We start from the raw sequence: 14306 nt of genomic DNA, 5'->3' as shown, positions 1-14306 counted from the left end.
GGCCCCGACCCCGGCCCCGACCTCGACCCCGGCCCCGGCCCCGGCGCCCCGCCGCTGCGGCCGCGTCCCCCTGAGGAGGCGTCGCCCCCCGTGGCGGCCCCGCTGCGCTTCGGGCTGGTGCCGGCGGAGCTGCACGGGCGGCTGCTGGACCAGCAGGACTACCGCGGCCGCGCCCGGGCCGTGGAGGAGCTGAAGCGGCTGCTGGGGGCCGCCGAGCAGGCGGTGCTGGCCTCGGCGCCGGCCGGCAGCCTGCTGGGGCTGCTGGGCTTCCTGTGCGCGCTGCTGGACGACCCCAACTTCGGGGTGGTGCTGGGGGCGCTGGAGGCCGTGCACCTGCTGGCCCTGCGCCTGGCCGCCCGCCTGCCCGCCTTCCTGCCGCCCCTCGTCGCGGCGGCGGCCAAGGTGCTGGGGGACGCGCGGCTGGCCGTCCGGCAGGAGCACCGCCGCCTCCTCCTCTGCCTCATGAAGGCCGCCGGGCCGCGGCCCGTGCTGGGGCTGCTGCTGCGGCAGGAGCACCTGCGGCACAAGAACTCCAGGGTGCGCGAGGAGGTGGTCAACGTCTGCATCGTGGCCCTGCTCACCTACCCCGGCGAGGACCTGGACTTGGCCAAGCTGGCCTTCAGGCTGGCTCCGGCGCTGGTGGACAACAAGCGCAGGGTCCGGCACGCTGCCCTGGAAGCCTTCGCGGCGTTGGCGGCGTCCATGGGCCCCGGCAAAACCGCCCTTCTCTTCCAGGCTGTGGACGCGGTGGAACTGGAGGACAATGGGGACGGGGTGATGCACGCCGTGCAGGCGCGGCTGGCCAGAAAGGCCCTGCCGAGGCTGGCGGAGCAGGGCTTCGTGGAGTACGCCGTGCCCCTGCCTTCGGCCGGCCACAGCAGGGCCTCCAGCTTGCCGCAGGGAGCGGACACGGACTGGCTGTTGGCAGGCAGCAGGACTCAGAGCGCACACAGTTACTGCGGGTACCACACCAGGGACGCCCTGCAAACCTCCGGCTCGCCCGCTGACCAGGGAGTGAGTCCGAGGAGAGTCCTGAGCGCGGGTAAAGGGAAAAACAAACTGCCTTGGGAAAGCGAGCACGCTGGAGACAAGGAGGGCAGCTCAGGAGGCACGATGCTCACCACGAAGGGCGAGGAGCAGGTACGTACTGCCAGCCCCTGGGCATCTTCGTTCTGAGGGGTGTCCACGGGAGGATTTGACGGTTGTCAAAGGTTTACTGACTGAGGTATTTCTGAGCTATGGCTAATTCTGCTAACTTACGCGCAAGGATCTCTAGAAATAAATAAGCTGATCTGGGACATCAGTTCTGAGAGCTCCATATGCTGGATTTAATGCCAGGAGGAACCAGACAGCCTACCACTTAAAAACATCTTATTTTTGAAATTAGCTGGACGCCACGAGGCACTTCTAGCACCTCACCCTAGTGACCTGTTTCTGATAATGGTCAGCAGAAGCCTAGGGAGTGAGTGTAAGGCTGGGGAGACCATTTCAGAGCTCTGCTTGCGTGCTTGTGCGTGGGAGTGCCCGATGGTGTTCCTGAACGCAGAGCTGGACTGCGACCGAAGCTGGTGCAGTTTGGCAGCGTCCCTGTAATACAGCTCGTGGTCTGCCAAGTGTGCGTGCAGCTCTCAAGCAGAATCGACCGGGAGAAACGTAGGTGAGACTGAAACAGGAGTTCTGACTGACCCAAGTTTTGATTTTAACACTTCCTGACCGCGTTGGCATCCGCACCTGGAAGGAACCTCTGAAAATTTGTTCAAGTCCCTTTTGCTTGGGCAGTGGGCAGCTCTGGGACATCTGGTTTCGATATCCCCACGCGTAAGAGCTGGGGCGTGTGCTGTTTTCGTTAGCTGCACAGGTTTAATTCAGCATTACTTGGTCCCCAGCGAAGGAGTTGCTCTAGAATTACTTGAACTCTGTCACTGAGCAAGAGGCTCTTTTTAGAAAATTGGAAGTTGGCTTGAGTAGATGTCCTCGCTGCCACGTTTACGTATTCAGAATTTAATTCTTCGTTGCTTAGTAACTTGTTCCTGTCACGAATGAGATCATGAGCAGTGATAAACATTGTTCCTGCATGAAGGGCAGGCCTTCCTAACGTCTCATAGCGGAGGGGTGTGAGCTGTCATCATTTTCTGTAAAAACCTGGAAGGAGTTCCCGTGTATCGCTGGGCGCCCCCGTACCAAAAGCAAGGCAGCGCATGCAGCACCTCTCCTGGCTGCAGCTCGCAGGGGCGGGAGGCTCGCTGCCCAGCACGGCGCTCTCGACCCCACGCTGGCTCCTGGGGAACGGGTCTGCCCTTTTTAAAATCTTTGTGCACATGTGCTTGTGTTTATCCATGTAAACTGGGAGGGGTGCCCAAAGTTTCACCCCCAGAGGGAGGAAGGGAGGGAGAGAAAGCGATGAATGTTGGGTTCGTGTTCTGTTGCGTGCCTGAAGTACGTTAGGAACAGAGTGGGCTCGAGTCTGAGCGGGGAAGTGGCCACGTGTTGGAGGCGTGGGGCCAGGGCCGGTGAGGTGTTCTGTTTGTGGGGTAACGTCCTACGCTGCTACAGGAAAACTTCTTAGACCCTATGAATTTTTGTACCTGTAGTGGGGTCTTCATGGACGTAAACCCCATCTCGTGCTACTGGGATGGAAACCAGCCCAGCTGCCAGGGATCTGCAGCGGGAAGGGCGCACGTGGGGGGTTTGGCCTTGTTCATAGCGCAGCTCCAGGGGGCAAGTCACCAGCACGGCGGGAAGCCCTCAGGGGAGGGGAGCTACCTCCTGTGTGTAAAGCCGACAGGAAAAAAGTAAAGATCTTCAGATCAGCTTCCCGTGTTTGGCAGCCACTTGGCTCGTCTCTTCTTACCCCAGGCTTGTCTGCGTGGCTGCAGATCTTTTTGTGCTGAGAGTTTCTTTTCTTTCCTCCTCGGAGAACTTTTTGTTCGGTTGTGTAACCTCATGCAAATACGTCAATGTGAAACGTTCGCCTTCCTTTTGGCATCTTTATTCTTACATCCTTGTGTATGATGCTGAATACCTCACCTTGTCCATCCTTACGAATAGATGTAGAACTTAACGTGGTGCCAGCTTTTTTTTTTGCAGACTTAGACCTGCATCGGTTTCAGCCTTGCTTTGGTGACAGCATCGCTTCAAACTAACGAAGGAACTGCTTGTGAATGTCAGTGCAGGTTACTGTCCTCAGCCTGTTCTCCTCCGCTGCGTGTCAGGGTCTTCAGCCACGAGATTAACCACTCTCACTTTGCTTTCACCGCGTCCATGCTGTAGGAGGAAACAGAAGTATTGCAGGGAGAAAATACTGTTTGTCATGTGCTGTATCTATTCCCTTTTAATGAGGTGGGGTTTTGCATCTAATGACTTTTTGTAAGACATCCTGTGCCTCTTACAGATGCAGTTTGTTCTTGTCTCTTCCCCTGCTTTCTGACTTGTTCTGCTTGCTTCTCACTTCCATTTTATGTTGTTTTCTTACATATTTAAGTTGGTAGAAAGCAGATCGATAACTGTGAGGTGTCAGAATTTGAAGACTTCATCTGTTGCCCTCTGCCAAAGGAAACATGGTAGTGCTGCTTTGGCACTCTTACTTGAAAGACGCCTGAATAAGCAGAACCCTCCAGTTAACCAGAATTCCCTTTACACTGCAGTATAACTCCTCTCCACATAGCTTTGTGCTTGCATGCAGGTAAGTACTGACAGGAATAATGTTTGATGTCATGTTTGGTAGAATTGGGAAGTTGCCACTTTTGACTTGGCCATAAAGGAACACGCTGCCGAAATGCCAGTAGCCTTACCTGCTGTCGAGGCAGTGGCTCACCGGGTGTCAAAAACCTCGGGAGTGTTGTTCCTGTAGCTCCAGAAAGTAATGCAGTTCTGCAGCTAACGTTCTGCATTCGGTGGAAAAATGGAGAAATTTGGTTCAGTCCACGTGAAAATGCAAACTGCTTCTTTGCCAGCAGACAGTTAAGAGGAGCGTACTACTGGCCAGCTGCTGGTTTTACAGTTACCCTTCAACGGGCTTGTGGGAGCTGTGATGTTAAAAAATTGCAGTGGATTAACAGCTGCCCACCTGCAAAGCGCTTTCAGGACAGACAGATGTGAGTGGAACGTGGCTCAAGGAGTAGCTTTGCCTCTCTGTACAGTCCTGTACCGATTTAGTCTGCGTGGGCTGCCTTAACCGTCAGGCAGCTCTCCTGGATGTAAATCCCTTCCTCCGTCACGCAGCTCTCTCTAACAGCAGCTGCTTAGCTGGTGCTGGCAGCACCTACCCGCCTCTCAGAAATACCGGTGGCGCTCAGATTGCCAGGTTCTCGGATTCCCTTGTACCCCGACACCTGTGCAGAGAAGGTCTGGCTGTGTCGGTGTGCCTGTGGAACAGACAGGCGTGATTTGACGTAGCTGCCGCGTCTTCGCCCTCTGTGAGGAGAAAGCGAGCAGCCTTGTTCGCGGAAGAGTTATGTGAGGGAGGCTTTTTATTAGAGGGTTAACCAGATGCTGTTCTTCATCGTTTGTAAGGGAGAAAAACCGTGTGGATTCATTGTAGTTACCTACCCAGTAGTTGCTTAAGCAGCCCCATTGTCAATGGAGTAAGTGCAATCAGGAGAATCTGGAGGGCTAGCTTTGTGTCCAGGGACGTAATTTAAGACGACATGAACTGTTTTCAAAACTTGATTGAGTCCCAGTGGCTAAATCTCCATTTACTGCAATGGAAGCTTAAAGAACGCAGTGGTTTAAGTACTGGGATACTTCCCTGATCGCTGCAGGTTGACAGCTTTGTCTCCCTGTCCTCATATCCCGATCATTTACCAATCTCACCCTCCTGTTAATCTGTCTGAATAGGTTATGAAACTCTCCAGGGCAGGGGGTCATCACCTGATCTGGCTTTCTGATATTTTCCTGCAGTATTTGCTGGCTTCTTGACGGTGCTTGTTTATTTACGCCCGTGCCACAAACTGACGTTTATCCCATGGCATGTATCTCTGCGTTACAAATAGGTGAGCTGTGTTTTCACTTAAGGCGCGCTGGGACCAGTGAACTTGGGCAGTGTTTCCTCTATTGGAGATTTTCCTCGTTAACTGAAAGAGATTGCAAAAGCTGTATAAATAAAGTTCTTTACCCCAGGGCGTTTAACAAGCAAAGAGATAGAAGGGCAGCCCTGTGTCTCTTCATTACTGCCTGCTTTTAGTATGGTACGTCATGCATACAGTGTGCGTAGCTGACTTGTTCAAGTAAATGTAAAAAAAATTAATTATTAATTCAGACATTCCTTTGAGATGAATTTGTTTAAAAATTAACTTCTGGAGTCATTTTGTGGCTGAAAGAATGCATGAAATGAGCTTAACCTTTAAAGCTGTTTTTCTACCTGTATTTTTGAAGTCAGGTGACGCAGCGATTGTCCAAGGCCACGTCTAGACTTTGCTGATCAGATAAGATAGGGAATTAAATGTGTAGGTTAATGTGTACTGAAAACGCAAGGTAGATAAAGCACATCGCCTCTGAGGCTGTGTCTAAATGCGGCTTCTGTGGGTGATGTTACATGGCTTTATGGATGAAACGCTTCCCTGTAACCTCGGAAGTGCTCTGAAAGTGCATTTGTTTCATACCCGCTGCGAACGTGGGGATGTCAGCGATGCTAGCAGGATTCACACGGACCATCTGACCACGCTCTGCTGCCCACACAACCCCTTAGGGCTTCTGTACATGTCCGTACGGCGCAGAGCTGAGGTGTGAGCGCAGTAACCTGCCGGGATCGCCAGCTGCAGGTACCACTAGCTAGCGGGGTTAGTTTAACGCCAGAGGTGCAAGAGCAGGTCTCTTCTCTGCTGAATTTGCATGAGACTGCAGTTGCGTGCAGCCTCACAAGCCCGTTAGCGAGCAGCTCGGGAGCCGCAGACGCTTCAGCTGCCGGCACCTCAGCCTCAGGGAATGCCCTGGTTCTGCGCCGGGAGGTGAGCCTTCTCCCAGCCTGTGACAGAACGGCACAGCAAAATGTGATAAGTAAATGCCTCAGGGCCTTCCCAGGAGAGCCAGCCCTTGCAGCTACCTCTCTGGGAGCCACAGAGTGCCACCAAACGCCCGAGGGAAGAGGCTGGGTGGTCACGGCAGGCATGGAGCTCCGCTGGGAGCTCTGCTGGGAGCTGTGCCACACTGGTAACGTCACCCAGTGGTGCCTGGCTGTGGGACACACTTACAGAACGTGTTGCTGCTGGGGGACACGCCACACCGCTGTTAAAAAGGGCGTTAAATAAAACATTTATACCAGCCTGTTTAATCTGAGTCTTGTTATGTGACAGCTGGTATCCTGTGGCTACACAGCCTGACTGCACGCCGTGGCGCTTTGTATGCTGGAACGTAAGGCTTACAGCCTAATAGCTCTTCCTACAACCTCAGCTTTTCGTTTTCCTTTTTTGAGAGCAAAATGCAAGTTCATCAAATGAAGCATAATTACCTGTGTTTCTGCTTCTCATCTTGGCAGCTGCACACACCTGTCACAGCTGTGGGCCAGGCTGGGCCCTTTACCTGCTTCTAACCCCAAATTGTAGGAGGCCCCTGACCTCCCAGTCCTTATGAGGCAGGGGTAGTGGCTGGCACCACACAGCCCACATCAGCAGGCTGAAGCTTCTCTGGTTCCCAGCTAAATTAATAATGTTATATCTGTTTTGTTTTTGTTCTTAGCACCTCTGATTTTAGATTCTGAAGCATAGACCTACAGGAGCCCTGTAACAGCACTGGTGGAGCACTTTGTTTGCTAGAGATGGGAAATGTTTGGCAAAACAGGGTGGTAATAAAGAGCTTAGCCTTATTTAATTAATTATTTCCTGTGTACTTCAGAAGGGTCCTGCTCATTTCTAATTGTGAGCAGGCCGAGCTAGGCTTGGGATGATCGATGTTATCTGTAAATTCAATGGATAAAGTCATCTGGATCTGTTGAAGTGAATATTCTCTTCCTGGAGACACCGATGTATTTTGCCTGCTCCAATTCCTTGGTCTTTGGAAGATGTAAACAATTCCAGTCCGAGGCAAACCAGATCCTATTCTGAAAGAAATGTTGAGGCTGTTTTCTGTAGGACTCAACATGATCTACTTACTGGTCTTCTGGGTGCTGGCCTTAAGTAATTGAAATTAACCTGCTGTAAGCAAACGTTACATTCTCAAATAGTTTTCCAGCTTGTCATGCCATTCCTGAGAGGTCACACGCAGGAGGTCAGGATTGCATTGCTGATCCCTCTATTCCCTTTTAAATTAATCTTTTATAATTCCAGTTTAAGCAAATTATCAGAACGGAAACACTTGACAGTTTTAGGTACAAAAGTGCTATTTAAAAAACTAAATGCTACTGCCCTGCTGAAAGCAGGAATTAAAACTAGCTGCCCCAAATAAGCTATCACTGCGCTGGGAGTTCCTCAGTGATGTCTGGTAGCTGCGCGTTCCTATGCTTGCCCTGCAGACTGAGTGTGCTGCATGTAATACGGAATTACTGCAGGATAAAAGCTCCCTTGCAGCTTTTCCCTGTGAAAACTATCTGCTATCTCAATAATATATCTAAATAATATCTAAGATATCTAAAAAATACCTGCTGTGGGTCACTGCACCCGCAGCTGACAGCAGTGCCCTTGGGTGGGGCAGGAACAGCATTTGAGCGTTTTGCTGAAGTTGTGAGCCATGGTATAAACCAGCCATGAGCTATTTTCATGTAGCTTCAGAGTTTGGCTGTACATGCGGAATTTTGTCTGAGGTGTCAGTCTCTGGGAGATGAGCCGTGATTTTTCTGGAGGCTAGGGGAGTATTTTGGAGAAGTGCTGCTGTATGTTCATGCTAATGTTAGTGCATCCCTGGGTGTATGTTGGTGGTGGCTGCTGGATCCGACCGGTGGACCTTGCGTCTCACCCAGTACGGCTGCTCAAGGGGCTGGGGGACTGGCCGCTTGTCAGTGCTGGGACTTCTGCTGGATGGGTTCAAATATTTTCCAACAGTGGTGGTCTGAGTGGAAGTTAAATCCTTCCCGAAGTGATTCTCAGTTCTTGTCTCCTCTTTTGTCCCGACTTGTGCTAACCTGAAGCAAATCACTTAGCCCACGTGGCCGCTGTTTCTCGCTTTCAAAATAAAACCAGTGCCCTTCAGCAGACCCCGATGACAAAAGGACAGCGCAGCATCGAGTGTTACCGTTCCTCTTGCTGCGATTGTTCTTAGTGAGCGTCCAGCTGTCAGAACTTCTTTCTTGTTCTTTCCAAAACTTCACATTTCTGGCTCTGGTCTCACTAAGGCACGTCCCTCCGGCTGGGTTCTGGCTGCGCTGTCCCATTGAAAGTGGGGTCCAGACTGACCCGTTCTGTGTCTCGGCTGCTGGAGCCTTCCCTCACTGCAAGCTTTAAACCGAGCTTTTAGTTCACTAAGCATTTCACGTGAGAGTCTGATCTCAGAAACCCAATGAAAAAGAGCAGACCCGCATAAGCACTGTCTTTGAGGAAGAAAGGCGATATAAAAACCTTTAAGCTTCTTGAGCATTTCGGTGGGGTTGCTTAACAAGACGCCAGACACCCCGAGTCGCTGTGCCCATGGCCCTGTGGCATCAGATGAAGCTGGAGCACAGGCGGAGCAGTGCAGAACAAGAGGTCAGGGCATGCCGTTTGGTGACCAAGACCGGATTTTTGCCGTGTTTGCTAACCACAGAGACCTCCCAGGAACAGCGATGGATGCTGTTTGAGCTGCAGAGCGCTGTCCCTGCGGCCGTGCGCCTTGGCAGCCGGCGCGGAGATGAACAGCTGGGCCTTTGTGAGCTGGTCGGGTTTTTAAAGAGCAGACTGGAAATACAGCCAAACTGCTGCTTTGCTTGTTTATTTACTGCTAACAGGTACCATGTGTGAGTTATTTTTTCCATTTTTAAGGGAGGAGGCACTACGAGAGGCAGCAGAATTAGAAATAAGTAACCTAAAAGTTGGAGTTGTGGAGGCTGTTTTCAAGAGGAGTCTCATCGGTAGGGGGATGGAATTTGATTTCTTCTGGCTTTTATGTGATTTTGTTGAAATTCAGAGATTTTTGTCCACAGTCCATCACCATAAAAATTCTATTTTTAGGATTTTGTGTGACAAAGTAAATGCTGTAATTATGTAAAAGCAGTTAGAGCACGCTCCCAGCCATGCTGCTCATGCCATCATCCTGCCTCTTCAAGTGTTATGCCTGGCCCCGTTTTACTTTGACAAGCTTTTGTGAAACCCCATGAAAATATTAAACACGTTACTAAATTAAACCCTCACAGAGATGAAATTCAAACACCTAGCTGCTGTTGAGCTGACTAAGCCATTTAACTCAGGACACGGTGACCTGGTCAGCTCGCAGCTGACGGCCCCTCCGGTGGACCTGACAGGGCCTCGTGGGGTGCTGGTGGCCCTGTGGGGTGTGGGTGGCCCTGGGGAATGCAGGTGGCCCCACAGGGTGCTGGGGGCCCTGCTGGCCCTGTCAGGAGCCCGGCCGAGCCCCTCTGCAGGACAGGTTCGTGGGACACGGCAGCGCAGGCAGATGGCGGGGCCAGGCTGCGAGCCGAGCATTTAGGGGCTCAGTCACAATGCCACAGGGCGAGAACTTGTGCTGAGTCCCCGGTTTCAGAAACCATCTTTAGGGTGAAGTGAGACCTTCAGTAAAATTGAGAAAAAAGCAGTTATTTTTTCTTCAGTGAATGCACTACATACATGTTAGACTGTAACATCTCTGTTCACACAGAGGGAATATTGAGCTTCTAGGCTCTCCCTGACGCTGTTCTGTCTGATCCTGAATAAATATTTCCATTTCGGTTCAGATTTCTGCTCTGACCTCTGGAGCCTTGGCTGCGAAAGAGGAGAACGGAGTTAATATAGCCTGGAAATGATTTTAATTATCAATTTTAATAATTAGATCAGAGAACAAGAAACCTTCAAAACTTGACCTTCTCTTTCCTAAGTATATTTTTCAGTTTTCCTTTATCTATAACTGGTTCTGATTGCAAGGTGCTCATACTACTAAATGCAGCTTTCAGACTGAACCCGAAGCATGCTTTTTTCACAACTCAGACAGAAGTTGCCTATTTAAAAAGTTACATAGTTAATGTAAACCAAAATGTTAATATATTATTTTAACTCTTTCTATTCCTTTTTGTTCTTGAATGCAAACCTGTCAACCTGTATTTGAGTGAGAACTGGAAACTGACTAAAGGCTTTCAAACACTTAAAGTATTGGATAACTGGGGAAAGAAAATGTTCATCCAAATGTTTTGCATTTAAAAACGAACTGCCTTGCCTTTTGGTAACAGAGGAACCTTGGTAGCTTGTATTGCCGAGCCATGGGGTCAAGGCTGACTTCTAAGTTTCATAAAAATTTCTGCCAGTCTTTCTGCGCGAGTGACCTGAATTTTTGAGCTGTTGACTTGGCCATGCTGCAGCAAAGCTTTGTGTTTGGTTTCATGACAGTGAGAGGCTTCGTATCTCATTTTTTTTTATCTTTTAATAAAGGGTTAGGAGGGACTGTTTAATGTGTAAAGACGGAATTGGACACTTTTTTTTTTTTTAAACTTAGGTAACATTTTGGATTTAGGTGATTGTTTCTCACCTTTTTTTTTTCTCATTTTATTTTGCTGTCATTGTTTCTCTGTGCATAGCATACATGTTAGGTATTGGCTTATTTTTGTAAACCCTAACCAGCAGGTCTGGATGGACGCTTCCACCTGGCTCCCAGCTTGCAGTATTCAGGTGCAGTGCAGTATACAGGGCTGTAGCTCAGGCAGTCTTTTTGCCGTCTGGGCTATGTCTGTCACTGACCTGCTTTGCCTCTGAAATGGGGCCTGAAGCCGCACATGACCAGCAGCTGAGGCTCTGAAGCCGTGTGTTTGGCCTTGGGGTGCCCACCCTGAGCACCGGGGCCGTGGACCACTCAAGGTGGGCGCAGGGCATTGGGGCAGCCTTCAGCACGTGGCCTGTGCCCCTCAGCAGCGTGTGCTGGGCAGGAGGCTGGCACCTGAGGCCCCTTCTGCCTGGGGGCTCTCATTTTGGCCTCTTCTGGGGCCACAGCCCCCAGCCCCCCCCGGCCCTGCCGGGGGCCCCCCCCCCGGGGGGGGGCGGGGCGGGGGGTGGGAGCAGTTCTGTTCATAAAGGAAAGAGCCGAGCGTCCTGTTCACACGCACCTTTGTTTCTTTATTTTCCTTTCTCCCGCAGTGCTCTCCATCCAATGACTTTCTTCATTCTCCAAAGTTAAGGCCCTCTCAAGGAATGCCAGTCAGTGAGGAGCTATTTTTTAGTAGAAAAAAGCCGCCAAGGAATTTATTTCAGAATAGTATAGATTTTAACTCTGAGCATTCTTCTGTTTGTGCCGGTAAGTATTGACAGAGATGCATGTTTGATCTGCCATTTACGAAACGGATTTGTAAGAACCTGAGCATAAATTTATAGCTTCATGATATGGTTGATCATCTGCTGATTATTGGGTTGGTTAATTATTTTCATTTACTCTGAACAATTGAGTAACAGGCACAGGGCTCTGCCTCCAGCTGCAGCAAGCTGCAGAAGTGCCACTCGTGCTCCTGAAGAAGCACACTGCACCTGACAGCAGCCCCGCTGTGCACACAGATCCGCGCTAGGTTAGGTGGCTCCAGCAGAGTTTATGGGCCAGCCTTTTTTGCAGGTAGCGCTGTGTTATTTCACAGTGAGATCAAACAGCAGTACTGTGGTTATGTGACCAGACATGCTGAACAAGAGGGCTCGGGAGATCCCTGAAATACAGAGCTTCCTGCTGCTCTTGCAAAATTAGGAAAAAGAAGCGTCATGTAGATCAGCAACAAAGTAATGCAGCCAATTTTATTTTTCACACTGTGAAATACAATTTGAATCACAGATAGAGAAGAAATCACAAAGAGACAGAGAATTTTACTGACTTTTCAGCAAGAAAACGCTGTTGGCTAGAATAGCACTTCTCGAGAATCAGTTGACAGTGACTGCAGGGTATTAAACACCAAACCATACACCGGACAACATGTTCGGAAGGTCATACTTATGTGCGGTAGGCTCTTCAGAAGACCTGATCAGTTCATATCTAACATAGATTTACTTTTCTGTTGTTGTTTTTGTTTTGTTTTTTTAATTGCGTAAACAGCTAAGGTAGAAAGCTGTCTGAAGAGTGAGCTTTGAAGATTGTTTTAAAGGATGTAAAATGTCATGGCATTGAAAAACAGCTCTGTAGAAGATTGTAGGTGTAGTGCTACACTTCATGCTTGGCAGTGATTTGTATTTTGATAGCCGAAAGGCATATGAAGAGACTGGGCAAGACCAGACTTGATTTATTCTCTTCCCTTGGCAGTAGGTTATACGCCCAGCGTTGTTTGAGGAGCACTGACACGTGTGGAATGCAAAGTTCTCTCACTTGTTGTGCACGGGGTGATATCACACTGAAGAAATTCACTTTATTTGGGGGGTTTAAGGTGTTGTCCTCCCTCTATTGCCATATTTTTAAAGAGGTGATTGTTCTGTGTTTTTGTTTGTTTGTTGTTTGTGAGCCCCTCCCGCTCTCAGAGTTGGAGGAGTGCCCTGAGGAACAGCCAGCCATTTTTCTCGTTTGTGCCTACGAGCAGCTTTATGGGGTTGCTTAGAAACTTTTGAATTAAGAACTTAGTGGCTAGTTAGGTTTTACACTGCAAGTTAGACAGTGTCTTCCTTCCCTGTTACACATTGTTATATATGTTTTGTTAAACGCTGTGTGTAAAGTATTTATCTAGTTACTTGTGTTTTTCTTTTGAAAGGTGCTATGGGCTCTCATCAGCCGCATATTTCAGGGAAATGTGGAACACTTGGATGCACACAGACACGTGGGAAGAGTGGTAGTGTGGACTCTGATTTACAGCTTTTAGGATTAAATAACTGTCAGCAAGACAAAGGTATATGGATTTTAACTGTATCATAAGTCAGTGCATGTCACTTTGGAAATGTCTCTTCTGTGCTGCCTTAAGAAATAAAAAAGCTTATCAAAATGTTGTACTGTCCCTATGCAAACACATTTGTGCTTTACTCCAGTTCAGTGGTTTTCATTTGTGGTTATTTGCAACCCTTTGATACCTGACTGTGTCACTGGGCTATATAAAATGTGGTAACCATAACAGAAACTGACCTTTTTGGGAAAATTTATGTTGTTGATTTTTTGAGTTCTGGTGGCTGGAAGTGTCTCAGTAGGAGCGTGTGCGGGAGGCACAGGCGGCTCGGTTCCGCTGGGTGCAGCAGGGACACCATGATGGTACATGCAGAGCTTTTGGTTCTCGTTGTCATTGCTCTGATTGCCCCTGAAGCCCACAATTAGCTGACTACTGGCTGGTGGTCTCTGTGCAGTTTTTACTAGGCAGGTTTCCAGGGCACTGCCACGTCAGGTGATTTTTGATGCTAATTTCAAAAGTGTGCCTTAAGCCTGCAGGTGTAGGCTGGGGTAAGTCAGGACCTGCAGCATGTAGAAAATTGGCTGTTCATGAGTAGTAATAACAGTAAAAAGACCAGGTGAGTGTTTAGTGAAGGAATAAACTCACTGTCTGGAGGAGTGGAAGGCAGAGGTACCAAATTGTAGACAAAGCTGCTCGGAGGGGTCCAGCTGTCTGGCTCTGGCTGTTGGGTGGATGACAGGCTGACAGCCTTCTTGCAAGATGTGCAGGAACTTCATTCGCTGAGTTTACTTTTCACCACTTAGGGGCTCTGCATGCTGTGTTCTTCTAATGGAAAGACAGGAGAAAATTTCTGTGTGCTGTTTGCCTCTAACTACAGGGCCAATCTTCTGTTCTCTTCCCCTCAGTCTTCAGAAGGCTGTCAAGTACTTCAACCATACCTGGTGTTTTATTCTCTGCAAACAGATTCTGTGCCAGCCATTATTGTTACCTGAGCCTTTCTCCAGCAGCACCACCCACACTAGACTTGGTTGTCTCAGTGTCACTGCCCTGGGACAGCCAGGGAGTGCTGGGATGCCGCAGCCTGGGAAAGCAGCAGGCGCAGAAGACAGAGTCCTTGGAGCTGTCTGATTTGTAAATGACATGTTTGTGCTATAACAATAACTAAAGGCTTAATTGAATGGTCTTCTTTGGAGTGGCACAAATCATTAATAGGTTCCCCAAGCCAAACTCACCGTCACTTGTTCTCGCTCTCGGGCTGTGCTGTCCCATTCTTGTGGCAGTGGAGGTGTTTGTGGGGCCGTACTCTTGGTGAGGTTGCTGGAATCGTCCAGCTTAGAATGACCCTTCCAGAAGCTGTAAGGAACATTGTTAAAACTTGTTCTCTTACTCACTTGCCATGGGTAAAAGCATGAGTGTATGTGGGGAA

General features: G+C 49.5%; 1 protein-coding gene across 1 annotated transcript in view; it reads left to right on the top strand.

Annotated features, from left to right (window-relative positions):
* TOGARAM1 (TOG array regulator of axonemal microtubules 1) overlaps positions 1 to 14306 on the top strand; it is a 41608-nt gene that overhangs the window by 754 nt on the left and 26548 nt on the right. Inside the window, exons 2-4 of the mRNA XM_035327608.1 lie at positions 79 to 1140; positions 11178 to 11334; positions 12755 to 12889. Of these exons, the coding sequence (XP_035183499.1) occupies positions 79 to 1140; positions 11178 to 11334; positions 12755 to 12889 (1354 nt within the window). The remainder of the gene's footprint in view (positions 1 to 78; positions 1141 to 11177; positions 11335 to 12754; positions 12890 to 14306) is intronic.

The sequence above is a fragment of the Oxyura jamaicensis genome, chromosome 5 (genome assembly GCF_011077185.1).
Source record: "Oxyura jamaicensis isolate SHBP4307 breed ruddy duck chromosome 5, BPBGC_Ojam_1.0, whole genome shotgun sequence".
Lineage (NCBI taxonomy): Eukaryota > Metazoa > Chordata > Aves > Anseriformes > Anatidae > Oxyura > Oxyura jamaicensis.
Note: the sequence above shows the minus strand (reverse complement) of the source record. Positions and strands in the feature narration are given on the sequence as shown.